Here is a 23,361-nt window from a genome sequence, read left to right on the forward strand (position 1 = left end):
TGTGTGTAGAAACAAAGATATACTAAACTGGTACTACTGGTTTGTGGACTCCGACCTGTCTAAACTCACCCATGATGCGTTTCAAATACAAATATAAAGCCTTTTGTTATTGTTACCTCCACAGGCCTTTTCAAACAAGAGCCACTTCAGGGAGAATGATGACAGTTTGTACTTGGCATGTATGGTATCATCATCTCTGACTGCTGCTGAGAAATAAAGAAGTTCTTTCAATTTGTTTTTGTCCTGTTGGTGTTGGAGATTAGCCTCATTTCTGAATCACTTTAACTCCAAAACGAACATTAATGAAACACTGAAGAGAAGTGTGCGCAATGTCATAGAAGCATGAATACACATTTATTTTCAAGAAAATATTATTTGCTACATCATTCTGCATTAAAGCAAATCTTACCAGGTATCAGACGTTATGAGTCGTTGAACAAAATCTTAAACCCATTAAGAGCAGAAACTGAAGAATATTTTATTAAAACAAATGTGCACAACTGGTGGACTAAATTAAATTTATTTGAAAAAGTGCTGCATAGAAAGGAGTGCAAACTAAGGTCCGTTAAAGACCCTTAAACCAAAGTCCATACAGCATTCTTCCAGAAATAAAACAGCTTAAGAAGAAATTCTTTCCCGTAAATGATGAATAGTCAGTTTCACTTGGTGAATATTTTTTCAATGAACAGGAAACTAACTGAGATTTGACTGATTGAGGCAAGTCAGGTTGGCGTGGTGGATTCATGCTCTGGCTTTTCTTTGGATGCACCGTCTGACGAAAGCCTTCTCGTCCCATTTGCTGGGGGGAAGCATGTGGGGGCCGTTATGTACGCAAATAACCGTCATCTCATCAGCATACTGAAGATTCTGCAGCAACTGAATACAAACACAGCAGAAGAGAGTTCAGGAGAGTCAAGGGCCAGACTCAACGACACAGCAGATACACAGTCTGAGCACATAAACATTATAACTACACAGAATATACAAAAGATGTACAAACACACACACACACACACAGTATGATATCAGTCTGTTGTTACCATCTGAACACTCACTTTGGGAGTTATGAAGAAGTACTGGGATGTTGTCTCTTTGCAGGCTGTTCGGACAACGATGTCAAAGACTGTTCTCTCATTTATAGGATCCATTCCCTTCACAGAGGAAACAAACAGTCTCAGTCACATCCTCATATAGAGTGTGTGTTGATCACACATATTGGATTCAGATTAGAAGTGTGCTGATTCGATTTGGACTTTTTTCAAAACAGATATGAAAGGCTGTCAGAACTCTGATTGCTTTTAAGTTTCTAGATGATGTTCCCAATTATGTGTGTTTATAAACAAAAAAAACATTAAAGCCCTTCTCAGTTTTTGTATTTTTACACAATTTCACATTGGATTGCTCAACAATTTGACTTTAAAAGAAACCTAAAAACAAAAACTTCTTGAGAAACATTTAACTGAAACTGAACACACCAGACTGACAGGATCACAAAGACTGAAGTGAATGTTACCTTGATGCATAAAAACCTCATGCCTGGTTTACTGCATGATGTGTTCATGTTTGAGAGAAACTACCTGGTTGATCTCATCCACCACTCTGAAGGGGCAGCGGTTGAGCTCCTGCAGGGCCATGAGGTACAGTATTGTGGAGACGCTGCGCTCTCCTCCACTCTGATGGACGGCCGTCAGCTCGTGGAGTTGAGTGCCTTGGTGAAACTTAACCTGAATGCGGATCCCATACTTGTCATATTCCTCCTATAGACAGACAGCAGATAGTTAATGGAAAATAAATAAACACAATTAAGTTCAAATCTATCAGAGGTTGATGTGATTACATAACCTGTGAAACACCAGTTACAAATACCAACATCTTACATGAATATAAGGAAGCTGACGATGAAATCATCCTGTGATCCTGTGATGTCAGATCAAGTGTTTGTGTTGCTGCTGTTTGTCTGCATTTACCTCATTCTCTGAGTGCAGATCAACCTCTCCTGCACACTGCATGGAGTGGAAGAAATAACTGAACTTGGCATTGATCTGTTCCACCAGCTCCTTCAGAGGGTTTAGCCAGCGTTCCTTAGCCTGTGACACGAACACACCATAGTCACTATACACATATTTATTCACGGAATGGCCTCATAAGAAATCGTACACTAATCCACATTTCTGAATAAAGAAGCAAACAATCACTGCAGTGACACAGTCGTGTACCTCTGATATGTTCTGTCTGTAGTCAGTCAGGGCTTTGTTCTTGTCTTCCAGCTCCTTCTCTAGATTTTTGATCTCCTGTTCTCTTCTGTTGTACTCATCAACAACCTTTGAAGCAGAGAGAATTGAAGTGAGAAACATTTACACTCTGCTGGCCAAAAGAGTAAGGAAGCGAAAAATAAGTAAAGAAAGAAAGAAACTGATCATACTTTCCTGTAGATATGAGATTGTTTCTAATCGAGTTCCAATGTTTCCAAACAACATTTCCCGACTTAAATATTATAAACCAATTCATAATTTATCCCTATTTATTTTAAACTGCAGTTCTTTACTGATGCTTAGACTTTTCCAGTTTTGGGAAAAAAGAAACAGTGTTTCAGAATTGTTCTGAGAAGGCAGGCTCTAATTTGATTTCTGTCTTTCTGTAGACACTCTGCTTTCTGAAGAGTAAAGTCATCATAGTTGTACCTATTTTCAAAAAAATAAATGGAAACCCTCAGCAGATTATCATGTGCTCTTACACTTTCACTGAGGCCTGTGAAGCACTCGGCTCTGGCCCGCTCCTCATTCAGCATGGCATCGAGCTCATCCAGCGTGTCAGGCAGGTTGCTGAAAGCCTGTATTAACAAAAAACAAGAACCACCAATAATTTGAACACTAATATTCATATTTCTGTTTAAAAGGCCTCAGAAATATAATGAACTGTGAGGAACACTAACATTACGCAGGTCTTCAGGTAATGTTTCATCAGACTGCATCCTACAAATGGACTTGGCTGTCTTCAACAGGCCTTTGCATTGTTCTGTCAGCTGGATCTTCCTGTGCTCAAGACGGCTGCATTTTTGCTGCAAGAACAAATGGACAGTTTGCATAAATCAGTGATCGAAAACAAAGAATTAATGTCATGGGCAATCGAGCAGGGTGGATGTTATCTCACATGGGGCATTGGAATCGTGGTCCTCTAAATGAAGAACAGGCTTTCAAACATATCCTGCCTCCATGATGCTGTTAGTGCATACAGCTGTATGTGAAATACTTACATCAGTGGTTTTGAGTTCAGAAGAGCCTTCTCTACAATCGTTCTCGAGTTTGGTCTTCTCAGCTGTCAGCCCCACCGTCTGCAGAGCCAGGTATACTTTCTCCATAGTCAGCTTGGCTCTCAGCTACAGAGAGAGAAACGAGGAAAATAGAGGCCACAAAGACAGTCGAACAATTAAAGACAAAAATAAGGCAGAGAATGATTATGAAGACAGGTCATAAACCGAGGTTAAATATAGGGCTGCATTCACACCAAATTTGGTAATGCAGCACCTTCCAGCAGGGTTGTACAGAGGTGTGGATGTTTTTATTGGTGCTTTAGAAAGTAACTTTAAAATCTGCAACAATAGCATCAGAAATATTCTTACTGTTTACCATTAAATGTGTTATAATGTCTGCTAGTGGGTAGAGCTCAAATTAAGACTTTAAATCATTTTTCTAATTCAAATGGTGGCAACCAAGAAAACACAGAAGAACAAGATATTAGAGAATATTACATTTTTATGTGTTTTCCTATTCAGTCATACACGGTTCATTTATCCATACCTTCATCTGGGCCATGAATGCAGCGACTATGGACACCTTATCAGAGTTGATAGCTGCAATTTTCACTTTAGTCTGCTCTTCAATTTTCCTCAGGTCAATGCCACTCTGCTCCATGTGCTTCAAACTAAACACATGGAAAGAGGGAGTTAGATCAAATCAAATACATCTATCATGTTCAGAGACAATTTAATATTTCAGTCATGTTTGTAGATTTAAGACATATTGTATAGTTTTTCCAGAAAGATTTACCTGTCCTCTTTGGTACTGATTTTCTGCTCCAGCTGCCTCTTTTTGCCCTTTAGCTCAGAGAGCTTCTTTTTGTCTGCCAGCAATTCGTTTTCACGGCGATCCAATGTGCTGGCTTGGTTCTGCAGGGCCTTCATCCGCTCATCGATGTCTCGTAACTTCGACTCACAGTCCTGCTCGCAGTGGAGATTACGGTTAAACTTGCAATTAAACATATTACATCCCTCTGTATTTCATCATCTGTTCTTTTTTCTCTCTCATGTCATCGTTTCTCTTTTTGCCTGCTCTTGATGAAGGACAGCTAGATGTTCTGTACAGTCATGGTTGTAGTATGATGTTCTATGTATTTTACAGTGTAATAGGTTTCAATATGTCAAAGCTGTTGCTCACCTTCATCTGCTGCTCCAGCTTCTGCTTCTCCACAGCATCCACAGTGATGGTGAGGTACTGGGAATTGTGCACTGCAGAGTTACTGGTGCTTATCTTGTTGGAGTAAAAGGACCTCTTCAAAGTATATCTCTCCTCTGTTGTGTAAAAAACCTTGAGGTAGGGCTCCTCGATCACCTGTGAGTTTTTAAATGAAATTCACTTCCTTAATTCTCTGTTGCTCTGCTCTGGGAACTTGAATCATGTGGGATGGGGAACATACCGTTTTTATCAGGGATTTGGTTTTGTCATTGCCCACTGGGACATCATGTACCCTGTACTGGTGACAGAGGTAACTCATCACCTCCTCAGGGGCATCAAACATCTCACGTAGGTAGGTGAAAAACCCGAAACGCCTGCAAAAAAAATCTTTACTGAAGCGGTCACAGGCAGAGACACCATTACACAAATAGACAAAGGTTATGTTGATTTTAGAGGTTGCCATGCCTCAAAAGAAAAATAAATGTTCTCACACCTCAGTGACTCGATGTTTTGGGATGGAGACCGGCCAGAAACCGAGTCCTCTGGAGCAGAAATGGAGTTCACCCTCAAGTTCTTCTTGTCACGGACCTGAGGATCAAGAAAGATCAAACTCAATTTTTTATTTGGGAGGGTAAAAACTCACCTCTCCTCACAAAACAAATATAGGATTTGTCTGACGTTAAGCAGAACTACAATTTGCACTCCACCCAGAGAGTCAACAGGACAATCATAATCTGCAGGACCCTGACCTCGACCATGAACTTCTCCATGTCCTCTTTCTTCTGGAAAACAAACGCCCGCAGGTCATGGAATGAGATGTGGTTCTCAACGTACTTGGCATAGCGAGGATCTTTTACATTGATCTGAAGAATGAAGACAGGATTAGCATTAGACCTCATTCTTATCTAGTGATATGTGAAAAATCAGAGATAAGAACTTTTCCTGATTATAAAAGCATAAAAGCACACTCGTCTCATTCTGTCATATACGGATATAAACACAATGTTCAGACTCACCACAAGCATCATGGGCTCATGGACGTTTCCTTCAAAGATATGTTTGTTCTGCCTGAGCCACTGCAGGGCCGTGTGTGTGTCTCTGTGGCGTCCCCGCAGCTTGTCCTCTTTGGCATTCATCATGTTGTTCATGTCACTGAGCTTTTTCACCAACACTGGCAATAAAAAGAAAGAGACCTACATGAACCACTTTCTGTTTTCTTTGAATTCATTCTGTTTATTATGTGGTCTTTAACTCACACTGGCAGAGTTTAAGTATCTGAGTGAGCAGGATCATATGTTAAATATGTTTAACAATTAGATCTTTGTTTATGTGAACCCTGCTTAGAGGACACTGTATAGTTTGTGGAAAACTCACTTCTGGACTCAGCACAGAGGTTGTCCTTCTCCCTGCGTAGGTCGGCCTTCTCTCCTTCGATCTTGGCCCTCTCTTCCTGGATGCGCCTCAGCTCGACATTGACCGCATTGATCCTCGGTGTGACATCTGGTTGGTCACCAATTTTGCTAAGCTCTTCCTTCAAGTCTTCAATGGTCCGTCTGGTGTTGTTGATTCGCTTCTGGTGGTCTTCCTTCTCCATCTGCTTCAGTCTCAGCCTCTGTTTAATATCGTCGATCTGTAGATAAGAGCAGGGAGAGTTGTCATTCATTATGAACAACAAACAGCTACAGATGAAGTCTGTTTTATACTCTGATGGACAGGGAAAGTATGGAATATGAACTAAATGAAGAAATGCTGTATTATTAATACAAAAACACTGATTATATCAGTTAAATGGAAATTTCTGTTATCCCTTCTTCACTAGATACCAAGCTACGAATACATTATTGCTTAATTATGTGTATTTTCAAAACATAATTTGATGTAAAGCACTCAAAGGGATTCAATGTCAAACTTAAATGTTTGTTCATTCAGATACGAAGCCCCTGTTCAATCACACTTTAAAAAAAGCATACTGAATTTTTTTTATCGTTCTTGTGAAGTTTTTTCCAAGAGAAAAGCACCCCAAATTCTATATGTTATCAAATTAAGATGACAGAAACAAAGACGACATATTATCAGCACAGAAAGCTGCTCTGCTCTAAAAAGAAAAGTGCAAAGCCTCACCTCTTTGTGTTTTCGATCCAACTGATCATGTTTCTGTTTGCACATCAGAGACGCTTCTTTAATGGCAGTAGTCTGAAAAAACAACAAGATCATCATTGCCATCATAATAATAAAAACTTTTTTTCCATACAAAAACATGCGATACAATGAGTTTCACTAAACATATAAAAAGTCAGATGCAGTCAATTAATACTGTAAGCAAGTTTAAAATGCAGTAAACGTTTCAAAATCAAAAGCAACTTTCAAAATGTGAGTTTTATGTTATGTTTTAATTGAGATGCACAATCTCAACGCAGACAGACTGCTCCACAGTCTGTAGGCATTATGAACTAAACGCAGCATCTCCACAGACTTTAGTCCTGGACCGAGGAACAGTTAAAGAAAGTGTGTCATCAGAAGGCAGTGATCTGTTAAGAACATAATCTGTGAGGAAATTCACTGATGGTGTCTGGAGCGAGAGTGTAAGGTGATTTAAAAAAGATGAGAAGCACCTTAAAAAACAATTTTATAGCTTATAGGCAGTCAGTGGAGAGATTTTATTATGTGGGTGATATGTGCACTCAGTTGTAGATGTTTGATCATGTTCTTAGGGGAGCCTGTGAGGAGAATTACAGCAATCGAGATGAGTGTAAACAACAAATGTAAAAATGGTTTTCACCGTTCCCCCGTGAAAGAAATGGCACGAGCTTCGTAATGTTCTTTAAGTGACGCCACTTTTCCAAATTTAAATAACCTCAGATTCTTAGTCACAGATGTAGTATTAAAAGAATGAGCACTGAGATATGAAATGAGGTTCTCTTTTTTGGCCGATTGCCCAATAACCAAAATCCCACCTTTATACAATGGCAAAAGGTCAGCATCTATGTGGTGAGGGTTCAGCAAGTGGTCAACTGTGACAAATATAACTTGAGGATTATACTTGATATGTGAGATCAAATCTCAGACATGGGTCTGTCTCATACACATACATGACATTTGACTCTCTATAGTTCTTCTTTTAAACTCAGGTATCATACTACAGACCTGTCAGATAGTACCAATATTTTCTTTCTCTGAATTCGCACCTTTGCCTTTATTTGTGCCTCAGTGGGCTTCAGCTGGTTTTCAATCAGCTGGATCTTATTCAGCATGGGCGCCTGGGCCTGCTTCAGGGCAGAAAGCTGCCTTTTGGCCTCGTCTCGCTCCTTCTTCACACCCTCAAGCTCCTTACGGGTGGTCTCATACTCCTGTAATCAGAGGGAAACAGGGACAGAGCTAACACAGTGTTTGTCTCTTGATCTCTCTACGGAGTGTTTCATTTCAATCACTCACCACCCACGGTTTCTTCTTCCCCAGCAACTCAATCACGTCCAGATGTCTCTTCTTTTCGTAGTAACGGTTCACATCATGTTTGTTCCTCTCGTTCCTCTGCTTAGCCTTCTCTAAGAAGCTGGCCTTCTCCTTCACAACGTTCTACAGAGAAACAACACAACAAGCAACATTGAATAACTTTAAACATCCTGAGACCTGCAACACTTTTTTTTTTTTTTTAATTAATCATTTCTGTCTATGGTGTAGCTGTGATTTTGTTTTGTTCAATACTTGGGTGGTGACAGACAAAAAAGAGCAAAGTGAATTCTAGTCAAGTATTCACTGAAAAGACATTTAAAAAATATTATACATCTCTTTCATATGCATTCATTCTTTTTTTAAAAAGTGTGTTCAGATATTTTTCCCTAACCAGGACACTCATAAACATAAACACACTGACACAAGCTCATGACGTGCTATATACATCCATATAAACTGCATGTTCACCTCCAGTTCTCGCTCTTTTTTGCGGAAGTTTTTGAGCTCGCAGTGGTATTCATACATCTCTGGTGGCCCCACTGACTTCTCAGTTGCCTCCAGCAACTCAATTTTGGACATCTTGGCAAACTCTCCCACTTTTTCCTGCAGGGACAAACCGACCACATCAACAGGAAGGAGGGAAACATTGAAGCACCAATCATTAGGTAATATTTATGACATAAGAATTTTTTACTAATTTGTATGATCAAAAAACATGTCCATCACATCCACAAGCTGTCACATGGCTTAAATATTGAAAGTTATGTTTGAAAAAAAAAGAGAATGAAAATGATGAATGAGATATCCAATAAATCTTTCACAAAACTGCACAAATAACACCTGCACTGTGCAACTATCCTACAACTTCACAGCAATAATTAAGCAGACTGAACTCCACATAAACATTTAAGCAGGTATTACTCTAATTAGCTGCACCAGTATAGCCTTTGTGAGAAACACGTACCTGAGGCAGAAACTGGCAAAGGTTGCTGACTTGGATACAGAGAGTTTTGACCTCCTCTTCCACTGCTTTCTGGTTGCAGTGTCGTCCGTTCATCATCCAGAGAGACTGGTTATTCTCCACATGGATCTCTCTGTTAATTACTACATTTCCACCTGTCTTGTACCTGGAGTAAGAAAAAGCAGTTTGAATCTACAATCAGATACATTCAGGGGGGAAAATCCACCTAAAATATTATATGGCTGATATTGCACTTGATGGCAAAGTATTATCTTTTAGGTGGAAGTGTCTGTATTTTTAAAACATTGACGTATGTTAACAAGATCAATATTTCTTTCAATGAATTAATCAAGAATTTCTTAATAAATAATAAAATAAAATAAAACTATTTTCACTTATCTAGCAGCTTGTGTATCTACAAACTGCTTAAAACAACTTACAGTTCAATCTCAATAAATCCTTTAGTGCGGCCACGTTTCACATAGAGCCCAACCTATAGAGAAACAAAAGCATCTTTAATAAATATCAATCATCATCAGAATTGCAATTCATTTACATATCAGCTGACAACGGTGCCATGATCTGACACAACCATTCGTAGGATTTTAACCTTGTATCGACTATCTGGAAAGTGCTGAATCTAAGCTCAAGTCGAAAAGTTCAGAGAACATCTACCAATGTTGCTTTGCAGTTTACCTTGTCCCCTCTGCCCAGGATAGCAGTTTTGCCAGCCAGACCCAGACAGATGGCACACACAATGCTGGACTTGCCAGTTCCATTGGCTCCAACAATCATGTTCAGGTTAGGTCCAGGATACACCACAGAGAAGTCATAGGTCCTGTCAGAGTACAAGGTTTTATAGCAGAGGTGGGACGCATTAGCTGAAATAAAGAACACCTCCCACAACATAGATAATTACACTTTTGTAAAGTAATATGTACATTTTAGGAGAAATTAGCAGTATTAGTATTACTATGCCATATTTAAGGGTGTGGCAACTGTTTGGACTTCAAGGCAAGGCTTGGATTTGACCCTCAGAATCTTAAAATTTGACTGGAACTTAAGGACAAACATGAATGAATTAAGGCATAAAAATGCTCCGATTGGAACAATAATGTTTGCCTGATATAGTTTTTCCACAAAATAGTATGATTACCAATTCAGTTTCCACATCCTGGACACAAGATTCCTACTTCACACACTACAATTTTTTTGCAGCACTAAAGGCTTCAAGTTTCCACATCACACTTTTATAAGTTATATATTTGACCACAATTGGCTTGAAACTAGTGGTGATGTCCCAAATCATGCTCGAGTCCACTCTTAAAAGTCCGATTTTTAGTGCTCAGAGAAACTTTACATGTGAAAACAGCCATCTAGTGTCAAACTCTGCACATGCATCATTCTGCACAGTGAAGCTCAAATATCCTACTGTAGGAACAAGAAAAACACATGAAGAAGGGACTTATATCTGGTTTGTGTTTTCGTGGTCTGTCCTGCGTTAGCTTGCCTCCAGCAGGCTCCGTGGATTCACGACAGGTTAATGTTCATTTAAAGCCTCTTAACAGCGCTAATATAAGTGTGCAAAGTTAACCATGTGTTTTCCATCAGTCTGTATCTCTGTACAGTCGGTGAGGCTCTGTCTGAGGAGCAGCTGACTGACAGCCGCCGTGAAGTTAACTTACAGGAAGTTTTTCATGGTGATGCGGAGGATGGACCCCTCCACAAAATGCTCCCCTGCTTCAGCTCCGGGCCGCTGACTGCCCGGGAGCATGTTGGCTCCGCGCTGACTGGAGTTCTGAGTGGCGGTGCTGTCATGACTGACCCGGGGTCTCTTCCTGGGTTCCGACATGGCGAACAACAACAGGTGAGCTAGTTCACCCTCGCGCGCTTCGCCCGGTAGTTACCCACAGCTTCTCCTGACAGCTGATTGGACGAACCGGGGTCACGTGTGTACACAAAACTGACGACATCAAAACTGCTCACACATATTATCGCGAGACTTTAGTACAAGCCCTAAGATTCACGATTACGTAATTATATTTAAATTGAACCCAAACTAACCCTTTCTACATCTGTTAACGTTCATTATTCTTTACCGTCTATTCAGGCAGATAAAGGAGTTTCTTTAAAAACAACTTTATTAAACGAATTACATATTATAAAATGGCATACAGCGTGAAACCAGGGGGGTATTCCAGAAAGCGGGTTATGTGAAAACTCAGAGTAAGTTAACCCTGAGATGAGGGAAACTCCGTGTTATCCGTTCCAGAAAGAGAGGTAACTGAAACTCTGAGTCAGTCACCATGGTAACTGACTCTGTGAACATAACCTGCTCGCTGGCAGGTTTTCTGTAAGAAACCCGGAGTTTCTACCTGTCTCCTCCCACCTGCCAGACAGCAAGCTGCCAGACATGGGTTGTCCGTTTCTTCGCAATCCGATAGATATCGAGGCAGAATTATTTTCGCAATGCCTTATGTCGGGAGATCAGGGCTCAATTGGATGTGCTTTCATTCCGAGATGAATATCTGTTAGAACGGTATCACTGTTCATTACACTCAATCCTTTCTTAACATTGTCCGGCCATATCTGCCTTCTTGTTAATCTAATTTTTAGGAAGTATTTTATTTAATATTCATGTAGGGCCTACACATCGTCACATGTTAGTCTTATAATCAATTACTCCAATATGTATTATATGTAAAATTGTGTTAAATAAAAGTGTTAAAATAGTGTAAAATGTTAATCTACTAAGCAGGATATTAGATGAGAGGACATATGTGTTAAGCAGCTTTCTGTTTGAGGTTTAAATTACTACATGTTGAAGTAGCCACTGAATTAATATTTACTTTGTTTAATAGCCTACGTCAACTATGAATACAATCAAAGCGAGGTACAATCATAGCCCAGCAAAATGTGCCTTACTTTTCTGAATTACGTTTTTTTATTTTATTTTTAGCTGCTTCCAAATACATTACACCACTTTTTCACCTGTATGCTACAATTTTAAGTGAGGTAAGTTAAGTCAGTGGAGTGGTGCATTAAAACTGAAGCATTGACTCGGGCAGCAATTTTCTCCCATGCCGCTTCTCTCTCCTTAGCGTCTGCAGCGGTGTTACTTTTTGTGAAATATATGATCATATTCGCCACAGGCCTGCACGGGGGGCTCCAGTTACAGTGAGGTGACGTAACTCGAGCTTTTTTTCTCAGTAGTTGCCATGGTGAATCAAGGTATCGGGGCTCCATTGATGATGGCTTTGTATAGTGGTCGCGCACGTGCTAAACTCAAGGTTAACATACTCAGAGTTGATTTACCTAATTCAGATCAGCTGTTCTGGAACCGGATACTCAGAGTTTCCCGTCTCAGAGTAAGTCAACTCAGAGTTCTGGGTTAGACTCAGAGTTTGTTGAACCTCCTACCTGGAATACCCCCCAGGCAACAAAGGCATAACATGCAACATCAATAATATAAAAGTTACTTTAAAAAAAACCCAGATCTTTCAGAGGTGTAAATAAAAGCACTTCTCATAGATTAGACATTTTTGGAAGCCTTAATAATAATAGTAACTTTATTTGGTATAGCACCTTTCACAAAGTTCTTCACAGAATACAAAAAGACAAACATGTAAACAAAAACAAAAAAACCCCAAAGGCAATAAAAACATACAATAGAATAAAAACTAAATATAAAAGACCATAAAAATATAAAAGCAAAACCACAGGCAAACCGAGAATATTCAAGCAATAAAAACAATTTAAAGTGAGAGAAAGGCCAGTTTAAACAAGTCTTACTTTTTAAGAACTTCTACACTACAGGCTGCAGATTGTAAGCGTACAGGTAGAGAGTCCCATAGTATTGGAGCCACTACTGCAAAGGCCCAATCACATTTTGTTTTCAGGCAGGAGTGAGGGACAACCAGTAGGCCTTGGTCAGCAGACCTCAATGACCTACTGGGTCTATATGGACAAGGTCACAGAAGTGCTCTGTTTCCTGATAATTCAGGGCTCTGTAAGTAATTACAAGAACCTTAAAATAAATTCTGAACCTGATGGGGAGCCACTGTAAAGAATAGCATATAAAATGGCTGTATTGTGTGACCTCTCTTTAGCTCAGTTTAAAAAAACAGGAGGGGCCAAGACTTACTGAGTTAACATGTATCTATGTCAAATTCAGCAAAAAAACGATTTTTAAAATTACCTTCATCTTCCCTTTGATAATCAAAAACACAAAAGAACAACCTCTTTAAAAGAAAAACAAAAGTCACTGACAAAACACATGAATAAAGCTGAAAACCTCAGATAAAAATGTATCACTGTGGATGTGAGACCAGAACAGATGCAAAGATGTTTCCATGCTGGTTTCACTAAATATAAGCAGGTTTAATGTCCTTTTTGTATTTAAGAAGAAATTAATTAGCTTGGTAGAATTTATTGCTCAGTCTGAAAGTGTTTTTTCTCCCTACAGTCCAGACTTTATTCCAAGGTATATTTACCATATCATCCCCCCAGTATGAGACTGCAGTAGGACGTGTTGTTGTGACTACATTAGGGATGTGTCTTTTAAGTTTAGACATAAATCCTACCTTGTAAAAGATTAAAAAGGATGAGGACCTTGGATTTTAACTGGAGGTCCTCTAATGGCATGTACAGTATGAACAGCAGGAATGACTATAGTAAGAAAACACTGTTTCAATGTTCATTTGAGCACCCAATAGTTGTTTTAAGACAGGTTTCGACAAATAATCTGTTCAGTGTTTACAGCCATACGATAATACAACATACTGACAATCTGGAGTGAACTCTGCAGTTATGATGAGATAAATGTTTGCTGCACTGTAGCCACAGATAGCAGCTGAGGGTGGCTCCTTTGTTCTACAGCAGTCGTGTTTCTGAAGCTGGACCAGGCCTCTAATTAGCCTTTAAGGGCTCCTCGCTGCTTGTGGTTAGATCAGAATCGCCTCTTTACTCAGTGTCCGTCGAAAAGTTTGGGGGATGAACCCCAAACTCACCCTGGACTAGTATATCTGATCAACTCATCACATCCGAACCACACCGTGCAGCGTGGAGGCCCCTAAGCTTAAATACGTGCTGCTGCTCAGCGCCACGGAGGCTGCAGAGCGTTTTTCCTATCATCTCCAGTCCAAGCAGAGGCCGACTCAGACCGGATCAAATAAGATCACTGTGTAGGTTTTTACAGAGATACACACACACGCAAACATTCACACAATCACAATCACAATCACCACACACCAACCAACATACACACTCCTCTCAGCCGCCATTCACTCTGTAAAAAAAAACAACTTCCGGGTTGTATTTAAAGCTCACAGCCGCGTTGCATCATGGGACAGTAATGTAGAAACTATATCGCCCTCACGTGGTCATAAACATAATGTCTTTATCTTTTTCTTCTTTGCCTGAAATTTCTTCCTTCGAATGTAGAAATTGTAGTTTAACAAGTGCATAAGAACCCATAATGCATAGTGCATAACGAGTATGTAGTAATCGAAAACACTATATTATAGTTAAATGATATTTGTGAGTTTGTTTACTCTTTCATTTGTTTTAAATGAATTACATTCTACAAAATATGGTGAATTACAGCATAAAATGCTTTAAACAATATACAATCAACAAAATTCTATCACTTGTGTTTAATTTATGCTCAACTAAATGACGCTTTAATGATTACGGTGTAATTTTCAATGGCAGTGATTTTACAAGAGTCATTGACAAAACTGCATTTTAAGAAGGCTGAAAAAAAAATACAATCCTCAGAACAAATTCAGTTAAAGATTCACAAATATAAAACCACTTATTACCTGAATTAATGGCAAAACAAGTTTTCAGTGTGTTGTTGAAACAGTTGTGCATAAAAACAACAATAATGTGAATGATTTAGAAACCACATACATAGTAAAAAAAAAATCTAGACATAAGCATGACCTCTCTTTGTCATTAAGGGTTATTGTGTGTAGACTGATTTGAAATAATAATAATTTGTGTAACAAGTGAGGGGCTGAATGCTCTCTGAATCAAATAATTTGTATGTGTAAGTCAGCGAACACACAGTCTTGTACAATAAATAGCCTACACACCCAGACACATAGAGACAAATACACACAGTCTGTTATATCTGCTCTGTAGTTTTTATCCTGAATCTCTTTCATCCATTTGTTTGTTTATTTAGTTGTTTTAACTTTAAAAGCCTAACAAGAGGAAGGGGGTGCAAATTATATCAGTTCAGCAAACTCTGTCTTTATTTGACTTCCTTAGACTTTATCTAAGTTGAAATGTTGGTATTGGCATAGGTAGAAGAAGTGCTCAAACCTTCTTAAGTAAATCAATAAATAACACATGACAAAAATACTGTAAAAGTAGAAGTCCTGCATTCATTCATTTTGAATGCTTTTGGGAGTCTTTTGTCAGTTATTTCAGGATACAATTAGAGTAGTAGCATAATTCTCAGCCTTGGGCAGTTGACTCCTTTGCCTGGTAAAGTGTCCTCTGTCTAATTATTACACGCAATAAAAACCAATGAACATGAAGTGAAAAATCTGACTGCCTCATACTATATATGTTGGTTTGCCTGTTATTGGAGCCTCTCTCAGTGTTAATGAACTCACTAGTGGAGGAGTCTATTGGTACGGTGCCGTGCTAGGTTGGTTTTAAGCTGCATTTGTGTCTACGATAATTAACTAATCTAGTGTCCTGTGCCCTGTGGGGGTTGTGAGGTAATCTTGAATGTCGTAATACCACTACTGACAACTGCGAGGCAGCACAGTGAGTCTGTGGATCCTCCGTGTCAACAACAATATGTTGGTCTTGGATGCTGAGAAGAAACAGACAACAGAAAAACTGTTGTGAGGAGGTGTGCTTCTTTTCACAATGGACTAAAAAAAGGAATAGAAAGAGTGGACCTCTGCCATCCTGCCATGGAGGGGTTAAATGCAAAAAAAGTGAGTTCTTGCAAGTTGTTTTCTTATAGCTTTACTGTCTGGTGACTGAAAGGTCATTGTCTGGTCTGGTGGCCATCTGTCAGAGGTTTAGTTGACTTCAGTCAAGTCAAGTTAGCCTCAGTGAGTTTACGGTCCTGACTGATTTTGATTTCTATGTGACTTCAAATCCCTCCTCACATTATGTAGATCATGGACAAAAATTATAAGGACACTGTCATTAGGAAATATCTTTCAGATTAGTATGATCAAAATGATTGAATCAGAAGCCACAGCAACATTGTTACAGTCTACTGTCTCTGTCTCTGTTAAGTAGTGGCCTCATGAAACTGCTTTAGTTCAGTGAGTGAGACCTATCAAACACAATATTTACTTGCTGAGGAACTTTTATCCTCATGAGCATCACTCTGCTTTTTATGGATACTTGAATTCTCCCTGGATTCTCAAATATTTCAGGTCACTTCAGAAAAATTGATGGAGCCACCAGTAAACATGTGACATATCACCACTGTCATGTGAAAACATTGCTGTTCCCATTTTAGCGATTTTCATGTTTTAACATAATTAATGGGTTTATAAAACTCTTTCTAAACCTGGAGGTATAAACCTGAAAAAACATGATAGTCAAGCTTTCTTGAACAGTATTTTGGAGAAATGACAGCAGCAACACATTGATTCATGGACTATGAGGCCAAAGAGAAACTATATTTATCCTATGACAGGTCAGAGTGCCTGTGTTAGAGCAAAGGATAAGTTGTTGACAAGCTGAGATCAGGCAGTGATTTTGCTGGAATCCATCCCAGCTCTGAAGTACTGAAACAATGGATTCTATCACGTCATGCACTCATCAGGTTATCTCCCAGCTCAACCTCTCTGCAGGCACTTGAGGAGGGTTATATATATATAGGAACAGTAAAAGGCACAATCAAAAATACAGTTTGAGGATCATAATGTCTGTCTGTAAGGAAGTTTTCAACAAAAATGTGTCGTTGTCACTTGGTATGTTTGATTTTGTTTGAGTGAGACACTGCTCAAAGCAGCAGTCTACCATCTGCTCACTGCTTATTATGATCGTGTCTGCTGGTTATCTGGTTTCAGTGGGTGCGGCAGAGGTATCTGATGGGTTTCAGTAGGATGTCATGCAACCTCCTCATGTTTGACCAAGGACAATCACAGTGTGGCCAAATGTGCACTTATGTTTTTGACAGGCTGACAAAGCTGTTACATCACCTTTGTGCTCCGAGCATCACAGCTCACCTGCTTAACCAGCAGCACAGCAGGCACTGTCCGTTTTAGTTCTTATCTAATTATACCATCTGTCCAATCAGGTGAAGATCAAAATAAGGGGGGCACTGTTACTCACACATATGGTTTGGCTAGTGAGTGTGACATAATTTACTGTTCAAGCTACTAACAGGAATTCTCCCCTTTTTTCCTCTTTCACATTTTCTAACTCTAAATATTCACAGAAACCAGGATATGGACATCACAGGAAAGGTATCTTGATGCACAAATACTGAACATAAATGGAAAACCCATACATTTTATGATACAGCAAATGTATAACAAATGATTAGAAGACTTGATTGGTGGAGTTATCAATCAAGTGTTACCAAGCATTTTATCTATCATATAGATGACTCAGAATATCTATTTTAATGACAGATCCAGTCTATCAACCAAATGTTTGTTTGATATATTACAGTTATATGATTATTTTTAGAAGTACTTAGCTAATAGAATAAATCCAAACTGGTTCTGTTATGATTTTGTAATAACAGATTTTCAGGTTGTGATTTTTCCTCCCAAAATGGATTCATATTGTTTTGAAAATAATGTCACCAAGTTATCATTTTTTAAGTTATTATTGTGTTTTTCTCCTATTAACTATTTTAACTGTTTTTTTGTGACTGAAATCATATATTAAATACTCTTAGGTCAATTAATAACTGCTTCCAGAAAATAATCCAACGTTTAACTATTTATTTAGAATTATTTTAGTAGAATGTATTAGATATGAGGGGTTTAAAGTTAAAGTCAATAGACAATGATGTATATGAGCTGTTTCGTGTTCCTCAGAGACCTCTGTTGGCCATTCGCCACTGTCCCATCAGTCCCCAGCAGACTGCAGCGGTGAGGACTTTCTGCCCAGAAAACTGAATGGCTCCTCACTGGAGATGCCCAGCCACCAGAACCTGCATCGGGAGCTGCTGCTCAGCCATAAACGGTGCAGGCTCTACTTTCTGTTCTTAATGTACTAATTCATGTTCTTAATAACTAACTGTAACTTTACCTGATGGCGCAGGGGCCTGCTGCTGGAGGAGAAGCCAGAGCTGAAACGAGTGTTGGAGCAGCGCAGACTGGAGCTGCACAAGGAGGAGAAGATGGCACAGCGGCAGCCCTCAGATCTGGAGATGGAGCTCCGCAAGAGGCAGCAGAAGCTGGAAGAGGTCAGAGGCATATAACACACAACTGAGAGACACTTCATGATGTAATCACAAGATACAAATATATTCACTTCAGCCCAAACCTACAGGGTTGTTGTTTGTGTAACACAAACATAAGACTTGGTCAATACCAATATTCAGTGTGTATGGTAACCAAGTATATTTGGTTAACATCCAGAACTTAAACTTCTACTCTACAACATTTGTTTGACACCTATGCTCACTAATTACTTTTCAGTTTAAGCTTTTAGTTCGGTTTTACATAAAAAACACAATTTAAAAATACATTGCATTGTCAAAGATCAAACCAGTAGCCCCTAGCCTTTTTAGTTTGTGACCCCCCCAGTAAAAACTGTCTATTTGGGGCCCCTTGTCATGTTTTAGATCTCTATGAGCTGTCTGCAGTTCCACAAAAGAGAGATTCCCCCTTTAAACTTCTCAGATGGTTTTATTTAAACAACAAGGCCCACAGGGGTAAACTTTTCCAATATTTCACAAAAAAAGAAAAGATTAGAGAATAGTCCAAAAATGAATACAAAAATTTCCATCCATCCATTTCCCACCGCTTATCTGGGGTCAGGTCATGGTGACATTAGGCTGAGTAAGGAAATCCAGGCAACCTTCTCCCCAGCAATGCCCTCTAGTTCCTGCCGGGGGACACAAGGCATTCCCAGGCTGGGGAAAATATGTAATTCCTCCAGTTTATTCTGAGTTTGCTCCAGGATTTCCTACCAGTTGGACGTGCCCACAACAGGGGACATCCTAACCAGGTGCTCAAACACTCCTTTTATTTAGTTTTTAATTTTATTGTTGTAAACATTCATTTTTGTTTGTTTTTTCTTTATCACTATTTTTTTTTTAGCTGCTGTAGCAATGAATTTTCCCCACTGTGGGATCAATAGATTTATCTCATCTTATCTTATCTTATCTTATCTTATCTTATCTTATCTTATCTTATCTTATTCTTTCAGTCACTACCCAAAGCTTGTGACCATAGGTGAGGATTGGACTGTAGACCACTTTGTAAATTGAGAGCTTTGCCTTCAGGCTAAGCTCTTTCTTGATCACAATGGTCCAGTACAACACCTGCATTACTGCTTACACCTACTGCTGCACCGATCTGCCTGTCAGCCTCACGCTGCATCTTACAGTCACTTGTGAATAAGACCCTGAGTTACATGAACTACTTCACTTGGGGCAGCAACTCACCCCCAACCCAGAGGGAGCAGTTAACCTTTTTCCAGCAGAGCACCGTTGCCTCAGATTTGGAGGTGCTGACACTTATCCCAGTCGTTTCACATTCAGCTGCAAAATAGTGCCTGTTAGAGGTCATAGTGTGTTGAAGCCAACAGAACTGCATAATCTGCAAAAAAACAGAGAAGCAATCCTGAGGTGCTCAAGCTAGAAACTCTCCACCCTCCAGCTGCACCTTGAGATTCTGTCCGTGAAAATCACAAACAGTATCGTGACAAGGGACAGCCCTGGTGGAGCCCAATACCCACTGAAAAAAGGTCTGACTTACTGCCAAGAATGTGAACACAGCTCTCATAGCAGTTGTATAAGGACCAAACGGCTTGCAGCACCAGCCACAGTACCCCATAGTCAGGACCACCCACAAGGTGCCCTGAGGTACATGGCCATAAGCCTTCTCTAAGTCCCTAAGTCCACAAAGCACATGTAGACTGGATGTGTAAACTCCCACGACCCCTCAAGTATTCCTGCAAGGGTCAAGAGCTGGTCCACTGTTCCACAGCCAGGACAGAATCTGCATTGTTCCTCTAAGTCAGAGGTTCGATAATTGGCTGGAGCCTCCTTTCCAGTATGCTGCCACAAACTTTCCTTGGAGGCTGAGTAATGTGATTCCCTGGTAGTTAGAGCCCACCTTGTCCCTTTTTTTGAAAATGGGAACTACCATCCTGGTCTGCCAGTCCACAGGCCTGGTCCCCGATCTCCTTGCAACATTGAAGAGGCATGCCAGCCATGATAGTCCAACAATGTCCAGAGCCTTCAGCATCTCAGACTGAAGCTCATCCACACCTGGTGTCTTGCCACTGAGGAGCTATTTGACTACCTCAGAGACCTCTGCCAGGGATATAGGTGAGACTCTCCCTCAAAATGTTTCTTCCACTGTAAAAACAATGTCCCCAGTCGAGGTTAGCAGCTCTTCAACCCTGCTGAGAATAGCCTGGGCTAAGCCCTGTTTCCACTTCCTCAGCTGCCTGACGGTTTGCCAGAACTGACCAAAAGTCATTCTCCATGGCCTCCCCAAACTCCTGACACACCTGGGATTTTGCTCCAGCAACCACCTGAGCTGCTGCCCTTTTAGCCCTTTGGTACCCATCTGGTACTTCAGGAGACCCTGAGCCAGCCAGCCCCTAAAAGCCTCCTTTTTCAGGTTGACGGCCTCCATCACTGTTGTCTGCCAGCGGGATCTTGGGTTGCTGCCCCAACAGGCACAGATGAACCTCCCGGCCACTACTCCAGCTGCCTCCACAACTGAGGTCCTGAACATGGCCCACTCGGATTCCATGTCCCCAACCACTCCTGGGATGCTGGAGAAATTTCTCCAGAGGTGGGAGTTGAAGACCACATGGACATGGGCTTCCACTAAATGTTCCCAGTTCAACCTCACTACTTGTTTAGGTTTCCCAAGTCTGTCTGGCAGCCTCTCCTGCCACCTGATCGAATTCACCACCAGGTGGTAATCAATTTAAAGTTCTGTTGCTTTCTTTACCCAATTAACCAAGAGATGTGGTCACAGATCTGATGACACAACTTGCCTGGAAGAAGGAGACTGCAGCACTCAGTGTTGAGCATCTAGCTGGGCCCGCATGTCTTGGAAAAATTACATGGCATCACCACCCCATGGGCCCACCACCTGTGGAATTAAAGTCGAGGGTCAGTTGCTTTCCCAAACAGGCAGCAGGCAGGGGCAGGGGCCTGGATGTGCTGATACCGGGCATCGTAAACTAGTTCTAGGGATGTGGAACGTGACCTCCCTGGTAGGGAAGAAGCTGGAGCTAGTGCTAGTGCTAGTGCTAGTGCTAGAGCTAAGAGGTATAGGGCTGACCTCTATGCACAGGATCAGCTCTGGAACTAAATTCTTGGAGGGGCTGGACTCTCTTCTTTTCTGGAGTTGACCAGGTTGAGAGCTGCTGGGTGGCTGTGGGGATACTCACGTGTCCCCGGCTGAGTGCAGCAATGTTGGAGTTCTTCCTGCAGAACGAGAGGGTCCCTTCCTTGTGACTACACGTTGTTGGGAAGAAAACTCTGACTGTCGTCTTTGCGTATGCACCAAACAGTAATTCAGAGTATCCAGCTTCCTTGGATTCACTGAGTGGGGCCCGGGGGATGGGGGGTGGCATGGTGACTTCATAGTTCTGTGCGGGGACTTCAACACCTACGTGGATATTGACAGGGATGATAGCTATGGATTGGCCATAACAAACATGATTTTCAAGCATAAGTGAATTCAAATTTGCACAACAGAATTTTTTTCTGTCATTAAACATCTAAAAAACACCCCAGATTTTTCTTATGACCATTTGGAGGGGTCTGACCCGCTGGCCACCAAACTGTATAAACTATAAGGAGTTAAAACTAGCTCCACCTCAACAAGCTACAAGAGTAACATGCTGCTTACACATTGATGCATTTTTACTAACAATTTGATTATAATTAATTCATATAAAATTAATATAAAATAAATAGATTCACAGAGGCAATTTTTCTGCAGAATGAGTACTTTTACTTTTGATACTTTATTGCTTGTTTATAACACTTCTATGTGTTCTATGTGTTTTCTTGAGTAGGATTTGTTATTATAGTAAGAGTATATTTACATTACTCTGCCGTTACTTCCACTGAAAGGATCTGAGTACTGCCATTACAAACACATCCATATTAAAAGTGTCAGTGGCTGACATTTTGTGTCAATACTAATCAGTGTTACATCTGATCATATTTATAGCCAAATATACAATATATGTTCTCCAGCTCAAGTCTTGTTACACTGAATAAGATTTTTGAAACAGCATTTAGACCACATAGGAATAGGACATTAACACACTCCATTTAAACTTGGTGATGTAAATTTCAATTGGTAGTAATATTATACTATTGCTTGCTGTGGTCACAAAGGATGACACTAACTGACTCGTACTTTGTTTGTCCAGTACGAGCAGGAGGAGATCAGACGGAGGGAGAACCAGCTGAAGATCCCAGAGTTTGTGCGGGTGAGGGAGAACCTGAGACGCACACAGACGTTTGAGCAATTGAAGCCCTGAGGCTCCCACCAGCCCCTGCAGCATCTCACCATGGTGGCCCTGTATTAAGTTCACTTCTGTCTCTTACCTGATTTTAAATTGTGTTTTGAGATATCAGATACTGTATAAGGAATTGTGCATGCCAGGAAACACATGATCCATATTTAGAAATGTCTTCTTCAAACTTTGTTTTGTTTCTGATGAGGGAAGGTTCATTTTTATTCCTAACTATGTGAAGCACTATTGGCTCAGGAAAAGGTACTACTGTTTGAGAGGCTTGATATTTTTTATGTTTTTTATCATCATTATACTATTTATTTTTTCAAATCAACTTCTTATACTTCTTCCTACATTAAAGCAGCATGAGACTGTTTTATTGTTTGTTCGGTGGAAGGGCCACATCTGTCACGCAAGCCTAATTAGTTACTTTCTATAAGACCACTATCTAAGTGATTGCTAACAGAGAACTGTTTTGTATCAACAGAAATCAGAACCAAACATTGTACATCCCCTCAGTGTTACATATTTGCATGTTTGTTTATCTGTTTCTGTCATGACTTTTGATTTTTAGTGTGTCCGTGTGCTGTGGAAATAAATGGTTTGCTTATGGTTTGCAGAGATGCACTGTTTTGTTGGACACAGTTTAAAGCGCAAGGGATTGATTTGCATGCAGCTCTTCTCCCTGAGGACTCTCACGGTTCTTTCACATGGATATGGGACTTTGTTTAATTTGCTGATCTTTTCATTCCATCACGGGACGAGAAGAGAGAGCAGGCCATCTGGAGGCGGCTTTTCAGGATATATAGCCTATAGAAATACCCAAGGGCCTGG

The 23,361-nt window shown here is 40.3% G+C and overlaps 2 protein-coding genes and 1 non-coding gene across 3 annotated transcripts; 1 reads left to right on the forward strand and 2 right to left on the reverse strand.

Annotated features, from left to right (window-relative positions):
* Positions 1–394: 394 nt before the first annotated feature.
* On the reverse strand, positions 395–10,737 carry smc5 (structural maintenance of chromosomes 5). Its single transcript, XM_062427014.1, has 24 exons — positions 10,548–10,737; positions 9,559–9,700; positions 9,303–9,355; positions 8,866–9,028; positions 8,370–8,504; positions 7,884–8,024; positions 7,637–7,798; positions 6,573–6,644; positions 5,826–6,081; positions 5,468–5,622; positions 5,201–5,314; positions 4,945–5,039; positions 4,693–4,825; positions 4,434–4,607; positions 4,047–4,216; positions 3,798–3,921; positions 3,254–3,376; positions 2,933–3,058; positions 2,735–2,830; positions 2,217–2,321; positions 1,968–2,087; positions 1,578–1,757; positions 1,056–1,151; positions 395–876 (listed from the first exon to the last, which is right to left on the reverse strand). Exons 1-24 carry the CDS (start codon positions 10,712–10,714, stop codon positions 742–744), a joined length of 3,237 nt encoding a protein of 1,078 aa, XP_062282998.1. The 5' UTR covers positions 10,715–10,737; the 3' UTR covers positions 395–741.
* zgc:195245 (uncharacterized protein LOC565483 homolog) lies at positions 10,713–22,551 on the forward strand. Its single transcript, XM_062427088.1, has 6 exons — positions 10,713–10,729; positions 12,679–12,871; positions 17,288–17,315; positions 17,898–18,045; positions 18,124–18,268; positions 22,441–22,551. The coding sequence occupies exons 1-6, from the start codon at positions 10,713–10,715 to the stop codon at positions 22,549–22,551; spliced, it is 642 nt and encodes a 213-aa protein (XP_062283072.1).
* LOC133989410 (small Cajal body-specific RNA 2) lies at positions 13,806–14,200 on the reverse strand. The gene has a single exon (XR_009926548.1). It is a non-coding gene; the product is annotated as a small Cajal body-specific RNA 2 (non-coding RNA).
* Positions 22,552–23,361: the final 810 nt, after the last annotated feature.

The sequence above is a fragment of the Scomber scombrus genome, chromosome 10 (genome assembly GCF_963691925.1).
Source record: "Scomber scombrus chromosome 10, fScoSco1.1, whole genome shotgun sequence".
Lineage (NCBI taxonomy): Eukaryota > Metazoa > Chordata > Actinopteri > Scombriformes > Scombridae > Scomber > Scomber scombrus.

Bases quoted from the DNA above. Each gene is read 5' to 3' on its own strand.
- zgc:195245 (XM_062427088.1), top strand. The intron at 12,872-17,287 runs GTAAGTAATTAC...AAATATTCACAG, and splicing joins TCCTGATAATTCAGGGCTCT to AAACCAGGATATGGACATCA. The intron at 17,316-17,897 runs GTATCTTGATGC...CGTGTTCCTCAG, and splicing joins ATATGGACATCACAGGAAAG to AGACCTCTGTTGGCCATTCG.
- smc5 (XM_062427014.1), bottom strand. From the start codon at position 10,714: ATGTCGGAACCCAGGAAGAGACCCCGGGTCAGTCATGACAGCACCGCC. The intron at 9,701-10,547 runs GTAAGTTAACTT...GTACTCTGACAG, and splicing joins ATCACCATGAAAAACTTCCT to GACCTATGACTTCTCTGTGG. The intron at 3,377-3,797 runs GTATGGATAAAT...CTCTCTCTGTAG, and splicing joins CATTCATGGCCCAGATGAAG to CTGAGAGCCAAGCTGACTAT.